Source organism: Linepithema humile, chromosome 2 (assembly GCF_040581485.1).
Source record: "Linepithema humile isolate Giens D197 chromosome 2, Lhum_UNIL_v1.0, whole genome shotgun sequence".
NCBI lineage: Eukaryota > Metazoa > Arthropoda > Insecta > Hymenoptera > Formicidae > Linepithema > Linepithema humile.
The window spans coordinates 9,526,121-9,549,080 of NC_090129.1; the positions used below are offsets into that span (position 1 = coordinate 9,526,121).

The window sequence follows — 22,960 nt, forward strand, 5'->3', positions numbered from 1 at the left end:
GACGCAACCGCCGCGTTTCGCCCTCGAAAAGACCATCTAGTTTCGCCCCCGGGATTACTTAACTCTCATCGAAGAAGGCAGAAAGGCAAACGTAGGGGCCCGTAGAGCAAATTGAAAATCGGCTGACTCGTTTGTCGGCCCTGGGAGGGAAGAAAAAACGGCGGATTTTCCCGAGGCTAAGGACCTATCCACTTCTCCTCTCGGCAGGTGAGCGCGCCGAGGAAGTTACTGGCAGCTGATTCCATAAGCAGATAGGCAAGGAGAGTTTCCACGGCCTAAAATAATGGGAGGCAGCGTACCGTGTACACAACGTACGAGCCTCTGTTTGTAAACTACGGCTCTCGCCTGCCTTACCTGCCCTGCCGGATTTTCGGAGTCTGTGAAACGTCCGGGCGAATTTCTCGCGCGCGCGTGCAACAGATACGGGGGGGATCATCCGCGTAAAATTCACCAGTCCGGGAAAATTCGTCGGCCGGAGCAGGGAGAGATTATATTTGATGCAATTTTGGCGGTTTCGGCTTTCGGTTGTTATAAATGTAATAATGAATCTATCTTATAAACCAATCGCGTTTCCTTTGCAATACGCGAACGTGGAAGCTGAAATTCGCCACGAAAAAATAATAACGAGTAAAATTATGCTTCATAAACTCAAAATGTTTATAAATTCATAAAAGCTTTTGATTTATGCGTTCCGTGAGCTGATTTACAATCGGAAAAGGTAACAATTTAAACGATAATTGTCAAAGTGGTATTTGTCGAATGTAAATAGAACGAACGGAAAAATTATGTTTGCGCTCACTAATATACCGAGTATTATTCTAATAATGAATGGCGTGTCACGCCATTTATTTGTCGTGATCTGACATAATCCGACGGTGGAATGCGCCGGAGATGTGTGCCAGAAGATGATGCGTCTTCATGCCAATTGTCGTGCGCGCAAGTCTTCGGGCGCGCCTAAATTCGATTCAAGAATCAACACGCATCGAGAAACTGTGCCACTTTTGCGCGAGTGCAACAGCACGGCGATTTATGTTTATCTCGAGGTAATAGATAAGTCGTAAATTCTGGTAAAGTATATTCTTTGCAGTATAAGCGCTTGATTCTGGCAACGACAATTGTTTTGAAAATGCGGAACAATGCGATGTAACGGTGTTCATGATACACTTAGTTCTTGAGTGATTCAAATAGGCGCCGTAAATTTTCCTTTATATTATGATGTACGATGCGAAAGGCAAAGAGAAAGAGAGCACGTAAGAAGCAACAACGCAACAATACACAATAATAGACCTGACGAATTCGAAGTCGATTTTTCCTCAGTGAAAATATCAATTATTCACGCGCCGCTTAATTTGGCAAGTCTTAAAAATACTTTGATAGAGACAAAAAAAATATATCAAATAGAATTATGTGAATATGAAAGTGTTCGAAGCTGCATTAGGAAGAGTAATCTTCACACGCTGTGAAGACTTTGATAAAAATGAAAGTCCGTTTATTCTTTTTTTTCCCCCTATTTGGACACGCCACCGTGAAGCGATCGTGGTGGTCGTCGGTCCAGCTTGCTGTTTTCCATAGATCTATCGGAGACGCGTCGTTATTTACGGCGGATCGACCGAGATCCCCGCAGGTAGGAGAGATGTCCCCCTCGCGCATGGCGGTCGCGCGCCGCGGCGTTAAAACACTTTCGATGTTTTCGGGATTCCTAATCCGGATTACGCGGCGAACCTGCCGTTACGCCGGTAGTTTTTTCGGCGTGCCGCGGGCGTGTCACACGAGCGAACGGATCTCTGTCATCGTCTCGTCAAAGCCCGTTCGGCGTCGATGTGCACCCGCGCCATCCATTTGTCTGGATCGCGCGTGGAAACGAATTTAATCCCGGAAGAGGAACACCCAGCGCGAGTCCTTGACCCACGGCAGATCCTCGCGGAATTTTCGGCGCGCGTGGAGGACTCTCCGAGAATATTTCTCCGCCTCTTCGGGATCCGCGACACCCGCGGTCGAGGCTAAAAATAACCCGCTCGTCGTTTAATATTCAACGCCCGCGGCCATGTATCGTAGAATTTCAAAAAAATATACATGACGTAACTCAATTTTAAAATCAGCGAGAAGTTAATCTGACACTTGAACGCCGGGGTATCGATTAATGGATATTAAAACACGGTGCGCTAAATAAAAAATCGGAATCGCCGTTAATACGTAACAGCGGGTCAATCTAAATTTCCAAACGCGGATTAATGATGAATATATCTCGTGGATAGAAGTTCCTACGCTGGGAAAAGGAAAGAGCAAACAAAGCTCGGAATTACAACTTCCATTCGTTCTTCAGGCGCCTTTTAAATTAGACATGTATCCCGAATTAGCCGGCTATACAGCATGTATTCCTTTTACGGAACGAAAGGACGCTCGATCGCGCGTCGATCGAAGAGGATGAACGCCCAACCGCAAGCCGCCACAAAGGACTCGTATGAGATTGAAAGACGCCACTGAATGCGCAATGCTGCGCGCGCGACCGCCCTTTCGCTGAAGAAAATAAAAAAAGGGAAAAAAAGGAGGGAGGGGAAAAGCACGCGAGTGCATGAAAGAAAAAGACGGAGAAAAGGCGAGCGCGCACGGCCATGCTGAACCGTCTCAGCCATTTTTGGGGACGAAAAAAAGGCGGGATGGGGGCCCCCCCCTTCGCTCTCGGTGAAAACCGCTTTGAAGAAGACCACGTCAAATCTGACAGCTCGCGGGAAGGGACCATATGTGGGCACGCAAGGGCCGAAAAGGGGCCCGCCTCGTCCTCGCTGCCGTTGAAAAAGAACGAGCCGCTCGAATCCCCCCCTCGCTCCCGCCCCTCTTCGCGTACCCCCGCGATCCCTCGTCTCTTCCTCTTCTTCTTGTTCGGTACCGTAGGGGACAGAGGGGCATTCATTCATGCACGCATTCCCAGAATGCAACGCGAGTGTGTCCGGTACACGCACGGGACCCCGGGAGGGAGCGCGCGCGAGGGGACATGGCGGCGGAGAGGATAGCGCCGAGCGCACTTTCACGACGTGATTTTTCAGGACGGGAGAAGCGTCGACGCGAGAAAAAATTCGTAAAAGATTAACAATATAGCAGCGGGACGTTCTCGAGGATAGCGGCGGCATCACTGACGCAAGATTTATTATTGTTATTCGTTATTGCTTCTTCATTTCGTTCCAATAATAATTTTCTAGATAGCATAGAATTTGTGCAGGAAAATAAATGCACGTTTGTATTGTGAAAATTGCACGAGCCAGATGCCGGCTCGACTTTGACGAGATTGAATAGCGCCCAATTCCCGCTCGCGAGTGTGACACGGAAGTGACGCGACGTCGCGGAGAATTGCTTATGATCCGAAAGATTTCCTTGAGCCTGCCTGTCCGTCTGTCTTCTCTCTTACGCGATCTTTTGAGGCCCGTCCGATTGCACAACTATGACAGCGGACGCGCTCTCGGTGCAGAAAATACAAAGGAATGCAGAGCTGTAGTGGCGAATTTAGTCAAAGTAGCACCGGCGAGCAAAACGAACGAATTTTGCCGGTGAGAATATGCGAAAGTATTTGAAAACACTTTAAATATTATTATTACTTTCACTGAGAGACAAGTAAACATAAGTAAAAGTGTCTTAAAGCCAATAAAATTGTGAGAAGAAAAATGGTAATTATCTGCGCGCTTTTCGATTGAGAATCCGCGCGCCTCGTCAAGTCTTACGATATTCCCGTCGCTTAATTCGACGCTGTAATTGCGATATAATGCAATTTACAGGATTAATTAACGTGGAGGATTTGACATATGCGGTCCAGAACTCGGAAGCGGATACGGCAGTCGCGGGTACGACACACGACGTTGAAATGGGTTCTCTGGTTACAGACACGGGCAGCGCGCTGCCCAGACACCGTGCCCGCTGTAACCGTAAACCAGGGAATGGTACCAGTATTCGCGGCTATTTCGGGGCCATGTCGGCGCTACAATTTGAACGAGTGTCTCCTTCCGCTTGACCCAAAAGCATCTTTATTCGCCGCGAAAATTTCGCGCAGCGATTCGCGACCAGAAAAAAACCCGGTATCGCGCGATCCGTCCGTAAATAATCAGCCATCGATACTCCCGCGAGTCATAACTCGGAAATTTAGATAATAATAAAAATTATCGCCGTGAAATCGATATGCGTTCGCCAATGCGCTACGCGAACGAAATATTATCAAATATGAATTAATCGGGAACGAGTAGATTTTAATTAATTAATGCACTGAAAAATATATTTCACAATTAAAATCCTTACAATTAATGTGAGATTGAAGGTATCGATTAATATAATAAAGCCTGTATATCATATTTAATGTTGCATGCGTTGTAAAATGGAATATAGAGGTATCCATGTTTAATTCATCATTTTTGAGAAAGATGTGCAGACGCATTAATTATATCTGTAATTAGTCAAATTTTCCTAAAACGTGTTATCCTTCTCTCTTTGGCCGATGTATGTCGATTTAGCGGTTCGAAAAAGGAGAGAGAGAAATGCCTCTTGACAGTATTCTGAACCTTCGAGTGATTAATGGCGACAGACGCGACAGAGCGGTCGAAGTTAGCCAGTCGGACGCCATGTCGAAAGTACGTAGGGTGTACGAAGGGCGAGGTAAAGTAGCGCCACCCTCTTTGTGTCACCGGCGAGTCTCTGCTTTTCAGAAGGAGTCAATATTGGCGCAGCCACCCCTGCGTCTAACCCTTACCGACCACCCCCGTAGCCGTTACGCCCTCTCGACCGCCGTCGACTTCCCCATCTGTCTCTTTTCACATCCGGCAAAAGTACACTGTCCCTTCCAGAAAGCCCGCGCCACTTGGATTATTTTTAACTCCCTTCGACGCGAATCGACAGCCGCGGTTAATCAACCGTCGGATAATCGAATAAAAGCGAAATTGTCCCGCTAAAATTTGACGAAGTATGAAAACTTAAGCGTGAGCTCACTTTCCATCTTAAGAATCGAGAATATTACATATGTTGCATGAATACTGCATATCTAATGGGAATATATATGATCGCGTTCTATTTCAACGTTATTGTAAAATGTTAATAGATACTATTAAAATGTGAAGCGAGAGATGCGCGGATTTAATCAAAATTAATCAAGCAGCAACGCGAGCAATCTTTTTTTGCTAAAATTTTAACGGTGTTACACAAGTAGCAAAGCGATGATATGAAAAATTTAATATTCGTAAAAGTTTTAATAAAATATACGCACATTGTTCAATAAGGTGAAAAATATGTTAGCAATATTAAACATAAAATCGTAATTGTGTATCATATTCCATTTTTATTCCATATCACTGTGTAACTTTGCAAAAAGTTCGACGTTATTGATATGCATTTTTACACCATTACACGGTAAAAGCATCGAGATTAATGAAACTTAATCTTTACCAACTTTATCATCAAAATTCTCGTAATGTTAAAATTATTTGCCAAAAATATTTTTTACGCAAAAGAATTTTTAATTTCATTTTTAACTCGTCTATTTTTTACAATGATAATAGAATCGAAATAATTGCGATATTGATATACATATATGTGACACGCAATATTTTCAAAGATATGACAGATAGACGTTATTTTTTAACCATTATTTGCTCCGATATATTTTCAGATGTTATATTTTTTCCAAAATATAAAAATATGTTATAAAAAATTTATCCATCATATAAATATATAAGTACATTTTTCTCATAAAAAATACAAATGAGTGATAAAAAAATTCGAACAGGAAAATAGTTGATGCGAGTTTCGGACGATTATTAAATTTGCCAAAAGTAGTTGTTTCAATGCTACATTTTAGCATCAATTATCTCGATTGACTCTACGTCTGCATCAGTTGTAAGTTTTATTTTAGTAATATACAACTTAACCCTCAAAACAAACTGCTGTTTTCCGTCAATGTAAATCGGACTCGTGGATCTATTTTTTCCGCGCCTTATTAAGTAACGTTAATGTGCTCAAAAAATTCACGCAAGTTCATTGAAGTGTTAATGAAAAGCCCGAATTATAAAAGAGATTATTTTGAATATTTGATTGTTTTTTGAGGAACAAAATCTTAGGTAGTTAAAAACACTTGAATATTTTTGCCTCGTGAGTCCGTTTTGAGCCGCTCTTCTTTGTTTACGTCTAGAATTTTACGACAGTGATATGGAAGATCATCCGAGTCCGGTTCGTAGAAAGCGTCAGAAAAACCGCACACGTCGCCCGATAAGACGTCGCCACAAACAAACGCAGTAAGATGTCGAGGCGTCTTCTCTCCCGCGTATTTCGCTTATGCGGCGCGAATAAAACGGCCGCCTTTAATCTAATCTAATCTAATCTATAAAGCAATCTGACGGCCGGCAAATAAGAGAGACGTTAATCTTCCTGCCAGTAGCTACCAAGCGATGGAGTAACTGGCTGCTTACAATTTAGTTCTCTGTAGTAAAAACAGGATCTTCATACAGAAAAACTCTTTGATATGAAAATAAATTTATGTACAAACAAACGCAACAATTTACTTAAAATAACTGCAGTTGGCAGATATTTCGTTTCCCTTCCTTTTAATTAATATAACAATTACGTAGTTAGTCGTGCAAAGAGAGACGTTTTCGAATTATACACCAAGAAACGTTACACAACTTTCCTGAGAGAGAGAGAGAGAGAGAGAAATTATTTATCAATAAATAATTGTGTAAAATATCATAGATCTCAATGACGATAATTCTCGCTAGCGATTTGAAAACGTTATCTAAGTATATTTCATGTAATTTCTATATTTCATAGCGCGATCGATCGAATTGAGGTCAACGTAGACGCGAGTCATCGGTTAGATCGATCCGGGAGGAAGACGACTTAAATTTTAACAACAAATCGATCGTATGAGATAAGATTGTCGGCCGGCTGGAAATAACGCCCCTCCTGTGTCCTCCCTCCATTTTTCTCTCCGCGCCGTCGGATGAAGGGGGAAAGCGAGGACGAGGGCGAGGGCGAGGGCGAGGATCCGAGGGTTGGTACATTAGCAATGTTTTGTTGACACTGGAGAACAACGACGAAGCCATTACTGGCTTCTGCCAGCGTGATATAGCCCTTCGATCCATCGAGAAAACCCGTCATAGGAGCGACTCTGCGCGCTGTCTCTTTCTATTAGCGAAACCTCGCCGTCGTTGAATTAACTTTCATAGTTATAATTTTCACATTTAATGTCCAATTGTCCACACATATTGCGGAAATTTTGCGAAATTTGCAATTTGCAATTTTATAATTTCGCTTGCCCTTCGCGAATCGTGACGGTTTAATGCACGCCGTAGTTTATGCAACGAATCATTATTGCAGAAACCAGCTAAAAATAAAGCCAAACGGAGTCCCGATATTCATCATACTTCCTTAACTCGAATAGTCTCCCCGGTTATCTCGATTTCACGCAATTATATCTTACTTAAATCACTCGGTTGAAGACAAATAAATCCCAGAGACAATACGAGTCGGGAGGAAAAAACTCTCCGGACCACGATGGAATATCCATACTTCACTCTTTATTTATTTCCGGCGCCACGATGTTGTTCTTAGCCCTTCGGTCGCGGAGCAAGTCCCTCTGAAGATCACTGTGGCGCGACTTTTTATCTGCAGGATTAACGCGACGATAATAAAGACGTTTTAAGCGCCACATATATATACAAGCACGCGCAGTCGCTCTCGGAGAAAGAGAGAGAGAGAGAGGCAGAGAGAAAAGAAGAGGGAGGAGAGAGAGAGAGAGAGAAAGCAAAAAAAATATACAGCGCGACCAGCGCGTGCGGCCGGGAGTTTATTTTCGACCGTAGAGAATGAAGGCACAATGCACTCGCGTATGCACTGGCGTCCGTATCCCCCCCCCCTCCCCTTCGTCCCTCACGCCACCCTTTTGGTTTGTCGCCTGGGCGATGATCGAAATCGACGCATTTTAACTGTCATATAGCGACGCGCACGAAGCAGAAAAAAATCCAACGAAAAACACGCAGCATTTATTTTTCAAGCCGAGCAATAGAATCGATATGTTCTATCGAGTGAAAAGATCGACTGACCGATGTTTTTCAATCCTCAAGAGCAACATGGCACCGCCAAATATTACAGCAGTTTTTTTACATATCTGTGTTTTTATATCGCGGTGACATATAAGCTGTGTGCAAGCTCGAAAGGGAAACTCGGAGAAACTGACTTTCATCAATCCGGAAATGGGCGCGCGGCGTTCTTTCTCGCGGAATGTTCCTCCTCGTCTCATTTAAAAATCATTTTGTTATCGATATATCGCGCATTATTAACATTACAAATGTGAATTTCTTTAATTAAAAAAACGAAAGATAAAAAATGCATAGTAAGAGAAAGCGGAGTAGAGTAGGAAAGAATTATTAACGAAACTACTGCAAAGTAAACTTCACCGTTGATATCAAGAACACCCGATTCTTGAATTACAGAAGATGCGATACCGTTCGTTGTAAGCCTAATCTTTTAATTAGAAAGCTTATATATAATCGCGACCTTTAAAAGACACGAAGAAGATTACTCATTATCATATTCTATCGTTCGTATTATTTTTAGCTGCGACAGTTAAAGTAATCCTTCGGCGAAACAAAATGGCACAGTAGTCAAACTTCCTTTCTGCTTGCAACGCGACACCGGCACGCACGTCAGAAAATTTTGATAAGCGACAAGAAGGCAAAGGACGCGCGAAGCAACGTCGGATTGTCCGGCGCCGTCGCCGATCATCTTAATCAGCATCGCAAGCGCGTTATCTCGCGCGTTTGAGCGATACACGCACGTTCCGCCGTCATCGGACACCGAATACCGAGAAGAGCGACAGCGGTTCCGTTATCATTTGTCGGCGGCGCGATGCAACTGCAGCAAGTAACAACGCGCGCGCGTCACCGCTGACGCACCGCGTCGTCGATCGGCCGGGGCGCGATTCTCGGTCGCGCTGCGTTTCTTAAAGTGCAGCGGATGCACTTTGTGCGGAGGATGCTGACGATCTATCTGTATCTGTCTCACCCCTGCGCATCGGCCGGCGTAAATAATCGCGCTGATTACGAGCGGAGCCTTCCTGTTATCGTCGCTCGATTTTCGGTATGCAAAATAGTCGTGGCGCGTATCGTCCCGCGGAGGAGGCTTTATCTCGATCAACGTCTCATTGTTTAAACTTTGTTACGGCAGGCAGGAAGCGAGCGGTCGTGACGATTAAGCGCGCGGTGGTGGTATGGGCGTTTCGAGAATCCACATGTTTAGATCGATCTTATCTTTAACGCGATTCCAGCCTTATATACTTCCGTTCGCGCCACGCGCACGCGTGTCGATAATTACGACGAACCGATACCAATTAATTTGCCCGCCACGAGCACATGTAATCCATATCCTTCCATACAAATTGCTGTGTAGATGTTTATCGTTTTGTATACACAATTATATGCAATAAAATTATATGCAAAATAAAATAGCTCGTAAAAAAAAGATTAATTAGTGAAAATCGAATTATGGTACGAGCTAATGCTGGCAATTTATTATTATTTGTAATTATTATTATTATAATTATTGTCATTATTATATATTCATTATCGTTCGTCCTTTTAATTCTCATTATCCGACGGGAAATTACGTTTAAATTCACTATCGACTATCGCTAGTAAACACGCCGAACACTGTTTCCCCCAAACTACGCAGATAAATCATTATCTCTTAAAATTTATTTCGCCCATCAATCTATTTTTTGTTTTTTTGACGTCACGGTAGTCTGTGTTTCGTCGAGCGTGCGCGTTATATATCGCGTCGAAGCGAGGTAGTTAAATCGTTCGATAACAGCTCCCGGGGGAGTTGTACGGTCCCGTATTTGACGTTTTTTGCCTGCTGCAAACGCCCACAAGACGCCCCTGTCCCGAGGGGCTCGCCGGGACGCCGCCCCAGTATGCGCGGCCTCAACTTAATTTCCGACAGCGTGCTGTAATAACGTGTTAAACAGCTAAATAATTACGGTCTTTTAAACCGTCGGATGCGTGCTATTTTCCCATTATTGTAAAACGGTGTTAAATTTTCGTTCGAATTTCTCAAATTGTTTCGTGGAGTTTTTAGTTTTCTATTTTTTATTCTAGTTTCTCTGGTTTTCCATTTCCGTTCAATTTTTTCTAAATTTTTGTTGATAATTTCTAGATTGTCAAATTCGTACTCCTTGTCGTATAAATTTTGAGAGATGTTGAATTAAATTATTCAGAAAAGTGATATAATTGTCGGTGGATTAACAAGCAAAAATGTTTAAACTAAATCACAAATATAGTCACCTCATTTCATAAGTAACAAGTTCGATGAACGAATCGATGCAGTGCAACGAATAATTAATTTGTTGCATAACTAGTGTATTTCAATAAAGATAAAATCAGAATAACGTTAGAAATAGTTGAGACATTTCACATGTCGCAGCTAGATTTTACGATTTATTTCTGTGCAAGTCAGAAATAATAATAGCAATTAATTAAAAACATTAATATACCGTTTCCGTTTTATCGAAATTTTCGTGCATTTTTGGTGCAGTTTAATATTTAAAAACTCATTTTCATTGACTTGTACAGAAGTAATGATAGTATAGAAATAATAGTAATATAATAGTAATATAATAGTAATAATAATAGTGGAAATGGATTTGTAAAAGTCATCCACCAAAAAGAGAACGTTATGCTCGCGTTAATTAAACGTTAACAGGAATCTGAGTGAAGTGTGTCTTCATCAGAGGATATATAGGATCCGGCCGATTCACGCGAATTGTGGTTACCACGTCCTCTTGCGAGGGAGGAAGTGGGAAGCACCACCGTAGCAGAGCCGGTACACACGTCATGCCGCGTATCGAATTTCTTATGGCTTCTGTGTATTCCCATGGACGGAGGCAGGAGGTTAGAGATGCATACACGTCTACGAGGTGTTCGTGAATCAGCGTGCTCGCCCCAAAATCGCGCGTTCGAGGATCAAATGATGGTGTAAATGATTGCGATAGTTTAATGTTCAATATTACAATTATGAGAAAATTCACCGATTATCGCGAACAGATGTAAAAATTATCTTCGAAACTTAGAGTCAAAGTAATTTCGTTTCAATTCCTGGTCTCGCGAGCAATTCCATCGACAATTGGTCTAAATGGAAAATAAAATGAAACATTTAATTAGCGACGTATAGTTTGTGCAGATTGAAATGATTATTCGAGATTAGCACATCATTAATCAAGGCAGAGTTCGTATCCGAAGATTTACGAACACCGTGTAGACGCGCTTGTGACAATAGGTCCTACAAACCTATCCGATGACTTTGGAGGTATCATGGATAACGCGTGTGCGGCATCATTCGCCGCATATTAATTACAGGAAATCCCACAAAGCACCTATGCTCTCATCATCACCCCGATAACGCAGAAATATCGTGTTCGTATCAACTGCTCGATCGCGTTGTGCGCGATCTTTGTTCACTCTTCTTTACTATAATAAATCCCTTCGAATCATTAACTCCAAAGTAATTTTCATGTTCTGTCAATCTTGATCCTTTTCAACTTCTCGCCTAACAAAGACTGATGATTGTATATGTAAAAAAAAAGAATAAACTGTATCTAACCAGCTTGATTGTCAGTCGAATGACAAGAAAAGATGTCTCGCGAATTATTAATTACCTCAATGATCATCGTCGTTTCAGTGCTGAATTTTGCGAAAGAATTCGCGAGAGATGAGTTCTGTCAGCGAGCAGATGGCCGAGCCCGGTAGTTATTTATTTATTATTCGCTCGCGGCCACGAGAAAAAAATAGGGCCGCGCGCCCGCGCGCACGAGCATGCATGCGACACGACGCTACGCGGCGGAAGGCATCGCGTTACGTACATAGTTATGGGGCCTCCGCTCGTTTCTAAAATCGGATGTAGAGCAACGACCTTCCAAACAACACGGGACTCCTACGGCCGCGCGCTTCTATCCGCGAGACAGACGAAAATTCCAGTCCGCCAATTATACAATTGCGTGCTCGGGTCCCTTGATATTTTCCCGCCTAAATACCTATAATTTTTTTTCTCCATCTTTCTGTTGCATTGAGACGCGTGCGTAATATTCCAATTGACAATTTATTCAACGGATTAATTAATAGAACGTTTACGATATGAAAGACTCACCTATGCTCGGCGGCCCGGTCTCTCTGCCTTCGGTTTTTGAACCAATTGCTGACCTGCGTGGTGGTGAGGCCGGTACTCTCCGCCAATTCTCGTTTCTCGCGCGGCGATGGATACGGATTAGTTGCGTACCAATCCCTCAGAACGCTCCTGGATTTCTCCTTGAAGCAGTAAGACGTCTCCTCGCCGTCCCAAATCGTGCGCGGTAGCGGAAATTTACGTCGTACTCGGTACTTTCCTGAAAAATAAGACACGATCGCACAAATTGCTCAGTCGAATTGCTTGTTCAGAGACGTTGAATTAATAGAAATGCAATCACAAATGTCTTTTTTGTGGCATTAAATATATTCGACAGCCTTAAATATCTTTAGTATGCATTAATTACACTTGATACGAATCAGTTTGGCGAATAGAAGTTTGCAGATTTGTGCAATGACGAAGGGAACGAAAAAGGAAGCAGAACGGCCTTCTCTACACTTCGATTCTCCTAGCGCGCGCACAGAAACATGCTTTGTTCTTAGTTTCTCCTTTTTGGAGACGGATTTGGTTTCTGGGCCGAGAGTGCAACCGCGGCGTCGTGCGCTACACAGTGCAAATAAGATCGAGCGAGTAAAATAGGGCCAAGTCTATAGCGCTCATTAGCTCGCGGATCGCATTCGGTAATAATTTACTCCGTCCGGCCGTTAACGTTAAAATCGTGCGGCATTTGCTTCGCGCGCATGTTATTAATCGCCGCCGCGCGTGGATGCTTTAGCGCGAAAATAAACGCGGCGGCGCGCACACATCTCGCATTAAAATGCGAGATTTAAATGCCGCTCGCCGATATTGTTTAAGTTTAACCCGCGGAATAATATTCTGTATTGGGGATTGGATAAATCTCGGCACGAAAGATAATGTTCATAAACCACCGTGCGGAATAAATTTTATTAAACCGCAGACTGCATAAAATATGGAGAAATTCCTTTACCGTGCAGCAAAGTTACGTATTTATATAATAATATTTCAGTAATATTCGTGTCATATATTATTTTATGATAATATGGAAGAAAATTAAAATAATATAAATTAGGTCATACGCTCTATTTTAAGTTATTACATTTTATAATATGTATGACGAAGTATGTGTGTATCATATTCTGAAATTTATCTCTACAAATTAACAAAATTATATCTTAAAAAATAATGATAAGTATTTTCAATGCATACATTTAAATGTGAGATTATTAATTTTATGAAAAATGCGAATATACATATATTTAATGCCCACTCGATCGTGCCGCTTGCACTTTCAACGAGTCTAATTATCTCCGAGCGTTGCAGAATTAATTTATCTACCTTCAAAGAAATCTACCGTTGAATAATTTTCAACAGTGAGATTAGCATCAATTAGAATATTTTAAAAAATATATTTCTACCGCAAATCTAATCGTCGTTAGAATAAAAAATGCTCATTTAACAAATCGATTGAACTTCTTACGGGGATAATAATAGTATCTCTCTTTCATCAGGAAAATATTACAGACTCTGTCGAGACATTTACGTCAAATAATCTTTACTGACCTCAAGCAACGTAAAAAAAAAAAGATTTTTACTAACCGACTGCGCCGAGGGGCCTTCCACGCAACCTCTCTGCCTCAATGTAGTGAGCCTTGAGCCAGAGAGTTTGCAGCTTCGGATGATTGTTCGGGCTGAAGGTGTGGCTCTCCAGGATCCTGTAGAGCTCCTTGAATTGGCCCCGATGGAAGGCAACGATCGCCTTAGCCTTGAGCACGCTCTCGTGCCGGTGCAACCTGGTGCACGCCGGTAGAGACCAGAGAAATCTGCTTAGCCTCTCCACAGAGCCTGCCTGCTGAAGAACCTGGACATTCGACACCATCGCCTTGAAGACGATAGACAGGGGGGGCACACTGTTAGTCGGCAAAACTCATCCCGGGTCTCCTCTTATTCTAGTGTATCTTGTATATGTCTCGCATATCACCTCTCTCAGCTGATCGTTTCGTTCAAGGAAGACGAGTCGCGACTGCGACCAGTAGGTCAGTTACTAATGGGTCTTCGGATACTTTCGGGAACTGAGACTAGAATGAATTGATGAATCGAGTGCGACAATCCGTTTTTGTGAAAAGTAAATTTCAGAATAAGAAGAGCAAAAATTTAAATCAATCTTTCTAAGCCTGGAATTTTTTAATTAAAAAAAAATTGATCTAAATTTGTAATTTTCTTAAATTAGAATTTTTTTAAAAAGTAAGCAGACGCCTGTTGCACTCAACACTTCAATTATTCAGAGTATATATAGGAAAGTTGTAGGATCTGAAGCATCGAATTAAAGTATTATGAATGATATAAATTATTCACGAGAGAGCTGAAAAATTTTTCAATCCCGACGCGAATTAATTCTGACGCTTGAATTTGCAAATTTAAGAGAAAACGTTAATTTCAAGGAAAACCAGTTTGAATGGATACAAAGTTTCTTCGGTTTATGTTACTTTATTAAATCACCTCTTTAAGAAAAACGAGTCAATGTAGTCTCAGATAGGACTGGTTTATGTATGGAATTTTTAAAATTCTTTTTTTGAACACAAGATATAACTATTCGGATTGAGTCTTGGTTAGCTCTGTGGTTTAAAGTAGCTTTTTTGACAAAAACTAGCTGATATAGAGATCTGGGTTAGACCTGTCACACGCTCGGTTGTTTCCTTAATTTTTTTAGCAAAACCAGTTACCTCTAAAGTTATTGCATGAATGGAACCCGTGAAATAAATGGCCTTATAAAAATTTTCCCAAGGTGATTATTTCTCGTAAAAAGGATACAAAAAATTATTTAATAAACGTTCTTACGAATGACAGAATTTTCAAGATTAACAAGTAATGATTATTCATAGTTTAAGGAAATATAAAATATGAATAATTTAGGATTATAACCGGATGTGATATTAAATCGGGATTAAGAATTCAGATATTCAGTTTGAAGGAGTAGGACACCTATCTTCTATGCCAATATATTACCAGTCGAATTTCGATTAGGTAATCAAATTTTTGCGAGCACACAAAAATGAGTTTCAGTATTTCAGAGCGATTAAAATAGTTTGATATGTAATTTTATTTGAGAGATATATCTATACGTAAAATATTCTCAGAAAATCGGTGGTGGTTCTTTATGTCAAGATAAAATTGTAATCAATAATCATAAGTGATAATTCCGTATATCGAGTTTACAGATTTCTCGTAATGTAAATATGACGCAATGCTGTAATAAAAGTTACGGATTTGAAAGAATTTACTAATAAAATTTGGGCACACAAAAATTTATAAAACAGTACTGATGAAAAAAATGCAATAAGACTTGACGATTGTTATTGCATAAAACACTACGCTCGGCATATCTTTGACGTTTAACATTCGTATAATTTCTCGAAACAACCATTAATGAATTTAAACGATCGCGTAACACGATCCTAAGTGGAGCTACACATCAATTTTATTTCATCGTATACTTCAGTTCAGTTTTATCGACACGAATCATGTTATCCTTCGCGCGTTCTCCCTCCGACATAATTAACCACCGCGGATTACGTTTGAGAAATGAGTTATCTATTTACTAGTATCCACACATAAGTCGATTTCGTGTCAGTTTAATTCAATATCATGCCCCATATATATTGCCGGTCTAGATTACCACATTACGCATCTTTAATTTACACGTAACCGATTTGCTAAAAGCGTGATGCCATCGTAAAATCGATACGTACAAATTTCATGCGATGTAACATTTTATACTCGTAATTTTATACTCGTAAATCTGACGTCATTTGATTAATTGTCTTCCAATAATATAAACACAAATTAAATCGATGATCACATCATATCGCGCATTTTTTTAAAAATATTATCTACTAAACTAATTTACACTTATAGCTACAATTCATTTTTATACTTGCTTGACGAGAATTTCAATATTACTCTTTAATGTATCGAATTATTCCACTTTATATTTTTCTTGTTCTCTGTTATTTGTCTTATTTTTTTTCTGTTCTCTCAAAAATTTATACAAACAAGCATTGAATTTGTAGTTAGACCGACAAAAAAGAGTATGAGTTTCCTTCTAGCGCGCAAAATTAATAGCCGCGAAAGAATTAACACGGAATTAAGACATCGCCAATTGTGTAAGGATGGATCTTTAATCACCGCTTAATTAGCGATATGAGCTCTGCACACCTGTCATCTTTGTCTGCTCGCTGTCGTCGCCGGATGTCGCCGAATTTCCGCGATACAGTCAATTAATTTCACCGCTTGGCATAATGAGAAATGAGTGTCACATCGCCGTGCGAAGAGAGAAATGTATGTACGACACAGATCTCAAGATCGGATTAAATTGCAGCTACTGATCAGAAGTCGCACTGTCGCAAGTGTCATTCTACTTTCTTTTCAAACTGGATAACATAGAAGCGCGCAATGAGATATCAATTCTGCATTAAAATAATCAAAATATGTGCGATACATTGAAAGATGAATACAAAAAGTTTTTCGTCCTTACCATTTAAGATTTGATGAATGATTATGATTCATCCATCAAATTTTACGAAAAACGAAAAACTTTACAGCTATAATTCATCATTATAATTATTAATGAATCGAAAACACAATTTATATTGATTAAATTATTGCATATTTATATATATTGATGAATAAGATAAGATTTGATAGATTACTGTGACTCATGATGGGTCCTTAAATGATAAGGACAAAAAAACTTTTTCATTGTAAAAATATGATTAATTTTTTATTTAAATTTCTTTGCCGAATCTTTCGTGTATCAATATACATAAAAATATAAATTTTATTTTCGATTTATTAATAATTGATAAAAATAGTCGACGTGTATAAATTTTTAAAATGTTGAGGAAAAAAAGTTGAGATTATGTAATAGCACAATTCATATGCTGCTAAACTAAGTTTCAAAATCGATGTTCTAGATAATCTAATCAGACATAAATTAAATAAAAGTTATCCAGTTTTCATTTCTCTTTTTCTCGAATCTCTAATTTTCGCGAATAAAATCGATTTCGTCGTGTTTCGACGAGAACGGTAAGATCGATCGACATCCGGTGAAACATGGATTTACTTCGTGCTTCGAAAAGACTTATCAAGGATATACCTCGAATGATACAAGACAACTAGCGCCCACATGTCACAGAGTATGGCCGCAATCACTACATTTTTAAACAGATCGATAGCGACCCCAATCTCGCGAGTCGCGACTTATGCAAGTCGCCGAGGCATCTTTGCACTCTTCGAATATTTTTCTTGCAAATTTTGAGCGCCATAATTGTCTGTGCGACGTGGGCAAGGAGTAGTTTAAAGTCTAGCCGTATAATTACAGCGCTCGTAGGGATATGCAGCACGTGCAAAAATCGCGTTGCATTCGACGCAATCTCGATACTGCCGATTACTTCCGCGTTTGGCATACTCATCTCTTCGCACACTCTTATCTTACAACATTAATATCGTTGAGCCACGTGTGGAAATCGTCGCACATTGCAATCCCTCGTGATCAAATTATTTTCTCACCTTGTGTATAATTCAGAAATTAATATTCACGTAGCGAGTGCGCTTTACAAATAAAAATATCCAAAACTAAATAAATCGTGTAAACAATATATACAAATTCAAAACACATCGAAAGACTAAAATATATTTTGAAAATTTTCAAATGTTTGCATTAAAAAATATACCAAAATAAATCTTCTATGCAATGCACTATATTTTTGTAATTATTTTTGTATCTATTATTAAACAATTTAAAGTGTAATATTTCGCGAAAAAGCTTAATATATTTTGCAGTACATAAAATAACAGAAATATACGCACGATCCAATTCGCTTGGATAGATTCGTCTAAGCAAAGATATTTGCATAAATTTCCTACTATTTTATTGATAGGAACAATTTCGAAATTGAATCATTTGTGGCTACATTCTGGAGGAGAATGCGTCTTGATGAGTCCGCAATAAAGAATAGATGAGAATTTCGCCAAGTGCGGAAGAAATCGTCTTTCTCCCTCTCGAGCAAGACTAGTTAGCACGTGGGACGTTCAATATGAGGGACGTAAACGTCGCGCGCAAAACAATTTACGGTTACAGTAAAATCGTGCAGATTTCATTAAGCGTGTGGCATGCAAGTGAATCCTGGCGCATAACGCTGCACATTGTCGGCGACATAACGCCCGGCATTGTCGCGACGACAATTTCATCACTCCGATATTTATCATCGTCGTTTCTACTTTAAAATGACAATTATTCGAATGCATCGCGCATCAAAGAGACGCGTGGCCCAAACTTGTGCAACATTTGAAAAAACTCGCGATGTAAAATCAAATTCTTATGGCGCTTATTGCCAATTGACATTTTCTGTCGCGATAAAATTTTTAAAAAATCTTGCATCTCAGGAACAATTTTGCGAAAACTACAAAGCGGTGTGTCGTTCGCCGAGGAAAGTGCAGCGATCGCTAGCCAAACTTGTCATCGCTCGGGCGTCATCATTTGCAGCTGTGCGTCGCGAATATTGTGCAAAGATGCTCAGCTAACGTAATCCTTCATAAAAATGAAATTGTGAAAGCAAATACTATTTTATTTTCGGTGCGAAACAGCTACGGACCGTCGATGTAGCATCTGAAATTTATAGGAAAATTTATACCGCTTGATCATCGCGACTGGATATAAAATCAGCGTTTACCGTGTTGGCTGAGTATATTGCGAAAGATACTTGTCTCTTCGACTAGACTTTAATTGAGATATGAATGGACCATATGTTATCCATGAACGCAACGCGCAGCGTTCAACGGCTGATTGCACCCTCGCGAACAGACGCGCGACAAGCAAACTAGAGAACTCTAATAAGAGTCACGAAATAGCGTCGAATTTAGTTAAATTGCACAACACAAACAACGTTCAAAAATAATGATTATTCTGCTCAGAAATCCTTCAAATATCAATTTTAATTTTAGTACAATTATTATCATTTAAAGACACAAAAACCGACTTGGTGTGTCAAAACGCTTTTAATTCCGAAATTTATTATATATCCCAAATCGATATGTATTATCATAGAATATACTCGATTGTCAATAATTTTCAATAAAAGGAATCGCGGCTTGACCGTTCTGCTTCTACTTTTTTCCTTCCTTCAATCTTTTTCATCGTTTTCTAGCGATTCCGCTCGTTTATTCATCTCTCTTTCTCGCCATTATCTTCCTAATCCCTCTTTTGTGTTGTTTTAGACGATTTCGTGCCTCTTATCGGAGAACCTTTACAAGACAAGCTACCACACGACTTACCTCGCAGACACAGGCGACTTGCTCCTGCGTGAATCCGAAACTTGGCAGCTGACCGTTGCCGCTGCCCCCGGCGGAGCTCGCCGGGCTGTCCTGTGGACTGTAGCTCGCAGCCCCGGTCGTACCGGGCGTGTAGGCGGTTTCCACCGAGCCGCCCGTCGTAGAGTGCCCGGTCAAGGGCGTGGGCGTGCTCTGGGGACTGTAGTCGCCGGCGGCGGTGCACAGAACGTCCGCGCCGCCGCCGCCGCCGGACGACGGGCCCATCGCGCCCCCGTTGCCAGCGGTGCCACCGTAAGCCATCATGGCATCATCTCCGGGGTCCACCTTGACCCCACGCACAACGCCGCCGCCCTCCACCGTGGTGACGTCCTGCCCGTTTCGCGCTCGCGACCAGAGATAGAATGGACGCCGACGCTCACGGGATCGCCGATCCGACGGCCACGTTGTTCGATTCGGGGGACCTCCTTATTCGCCGCTCATTTTCCTCGGTGCGGATCCTTCGCAAGGAATCACTGCGGGCTGCGCGAACGGCTCGAGCAGAACATTACGCGATGCAGGACCTTCGACGCGAAGCGTCGGCCGGAGAAAGTGTCTCTCTGGTATCGCGATGTCAAGTGACACGAGCTTCAGTTGAGTAAATCTCTCTTTTAAGGGCTGCTTGAAGATGACAGTCTAAAAAGCGCGTCGCGCTATCTCAGACGAAGATGGAGAACACACACGATGTAAGTCCATGTGAAATCACGTGCAATAAAAATGTCTCACTTAAATAATGAGTTAATAGTTATTAATGGTTATTGCGTCGTTTGCCGAAGCTAATTACCAGTTTAATATACGTGATAACTTTTAATTAACGTTTTAATTAACGTTACGCGCAAAATAGTGTTTTTTTCACTTCTATGTACACTCGGTAGCTCTTCGTGCGGTTCAAACGTCATTTGTTAGCTCGAAAATTGTTAATTAAACCATGTCAAACAAATTCAAACAATTGTGTATGTACATTCGTAAATGTTACACTGTATAACTCGAAACGGAGGAGAACTGCGAAGTTCTACATGTTTGATCAATCGCGAGTGCTGGTGTCGAAGCGATCGTATTTCCGTCCAAGGCATCGGTACTCATTCGTTCGCAACGTTGCACACGGATGTTCGCATTCGACGGTTCGATCCCCGCTGATTGTCATCCGATCGTAAAAACTCTACTGATAACACGCCGAAATTCCTGGATCACAGCGTGCGATATTTCTGGATCACAGTAGCCGATGAGGAGAACGTCGCGAATAGAGAAAAGTCCTCGATGGTGCAGAACGAGTTCTTCCAGAGTTCGGTCTTGCGCTCAGCTTCCAGCCGACGGTAAGCCGAGATCTAAAGCTGCGGATGTCTATGTTTTTCCGGCACACACATGCTTTCACTGACGCAACTTCATCCAACACTAATTACACCTTGAATTCAGCAACGAATCGCGATTCCAGCTGGATTCTTTGCGGATGCTTCTCGTACGATTTCGACTGGACTCTTGCCGGAATTCGCTGACGTAATATAACTTTCGGCGATCTTGGAGAGAAAAACGGAGATTCCAGGCGGAAGATTAAATCACTCGGGGGGGAGGGAGGGGGCGATGATGTTTGCTTTGCTTCCGTTGATCTTCTTTTCTCGTCTGGACTCGATCAGCTGAGAATCTTCCGAAATTCTTCTCGAACTCGCGCAGCAGTCAAATCTCTCCTTTCGCGGACACTTTCGCCAAATTGACTCGCGCAGCTCGCGAATCGGATCGCGGATTCCAGCGCTGTTTCCACCGATTCGCTGGCTCTTTCTCGCTTTCGCTCGCACTATCGGCACACAGGTTGCACCGTGAGATCCACGGGCTCGTGTTTCCACGGGGCCAGAGATCGTATTTATAGACCGCTTGGTACACTCGCGAGCGCGCCGCTATTCTTAGAGGCGCCTTAACGAGCGTCTCCCTCGCTCTCCTTGAACCCCATCGACGCCTCTCGTCGCGACGCTCACTTGGAAAATGTCACTAGAATCGTTTTCACCTTCAAATTCTCTTCGAAACTTTCCGATAGAATGACGGAGATGGCGGAGCAGGATCTTCAGAGAGTCGCCGAATTTTCACTTTCTCTCATCAAGCCGCACCAGGTGTCCCAAAAAGTCATCACCGCACTGATCTGTTCACTAGATGACGTCGCAGCGCGAGCTGAAGATTTAATAGCCTATTCTCGTTTCCGCTTCGGACAATCCTCGAAGAAAGCTCGATCGCGCCTTCGCGTAGAACGGCGCGATGGAAAATTCCACCCAGATTCCTTCGACTGATTTACTCGACGTCGAGACGCCGTGTGCCGGATAAGAGAGAGATAAAGTCCCGAGATGTTTATCACCGAAAAGCACACACCGGCTCGAGAAATCAGTCGCGAGTTTCGCGATCCTCGCTGTTCCCAAAATGACTTCAATCAACGCGCACCAGATTGTCTCTCAGAGTGATTCCGGTTCGGCGATCGTGATCCAGATCACTGAAGGAGCAGTGCAGCAGCAGCCTCGGAGCGGCGGATCAATGGGCCGTTCTGTCTCTCTCGCAGCCGCGCGAGAGAGAAACACTCTCCTCACGCGCGCACCAGAAGGGACTGGCGATGCGGCGTGCCGACGAGGAGAAACCGAGTGCGTCATGCGCGGCACGATGCAAATTGGCGAAAGGCGTGGCCACGCTGACAGCTGCGTGATGCTTGGTGCTATTGGCCGCTGGGCATGGTCTCGGCCACCATCCCGCTGCGCCATTGGCCGCGCACGCGCCACCAAATGAGCCTCGTTACGAGTGCTCGGCGTGAGTGTGCCCCGTAGAGGGATAGAGAGGAAGAGCGAAAGAGAGGAGAGAGACGCGAGAGCGAATTGCATCCAGACGCGTATCCTTGCGAGGAGCTCGTTAAATTCCGGCCTTTTCTGGATGTCTGTTCTTTTAATGACGCGCGCGTCGGGACGACGCGATTTTTACGTCGATGCGTGGCGTCGTTACGCATGCAAATTACGCTTATATGTCGAATAAACAGTGCGCTTCGTCGGTTATTTATTTTTCAATCAATTAATCGGGTAGACTATAAAGAAAATATCAAAAGTATAAACGAACTAGAAGGAAAGCAACAAGATATAATTGTTAGTATCGTTACAGATTGATATTTGCGCTGTAAGATCGATTATAACTGAAGTCAAACATAAAAATTGGCGAACAATGTAGTATAATAAATTCATGATGCATACACATATCTTTTATATGTTAATAAATGCAATTTGGAGAAAAATAAATTTGTACAACATTCGCAATAGGTTGTCGCAAAAAATCAAACTTATTTGTCATAGCAAATTTTATAGCCGCATGTCGATAAGAGAGACGTGTTTCATCGCGTCGGAACGCGATAAAGCAATAATCTTCTCGCGAGATAACGACACGACGCTGTTACATCGCCAGAAGCATCGCTGCGATCGTT

At 41.9% G+C, this 22,960-nt stretch overlaps 1 protein-coding gene across 2 annotated transcripts in view; it reads right to left on the reverse strand.

Annotated features, from left to right (window-relative positions):
- The window catches only part of LOC105680017 (homeobox protein SIX1), a 31,598-nt gene extending 8,956 nt beyond the window's left edge, over positions 1-22,642 (reverse strand). Inside the window, exons 1-3 of one of the 2 annotated variants that reach the window (XM_012380422.2) lie at positions 19,492-22,642; positions 13,759-14,020; positions 12,166-12,400 (exon numbers count right to left, since the gene is read on the reverse strand). In XM_012380422.2, the coding sequence (XP_012235845.1) occupies positions 12,166-12,400; positions 13,759-14,020; positions 19,492-19,791 (797 nt within the window). In that variant the 5' untranslated portion in view covers positions 19,792-22,642. Of the gene's footprint in view, positions 1-12,165; positions 12,401-13,758; positions 14,042-19,491 lie in introns of both variants that reach the window. The other variant, XM_012380421.2, reaches the window with a different exon arrangement.
- Positions 22,643-22,960: the final 318 nt, after the last annotated feature.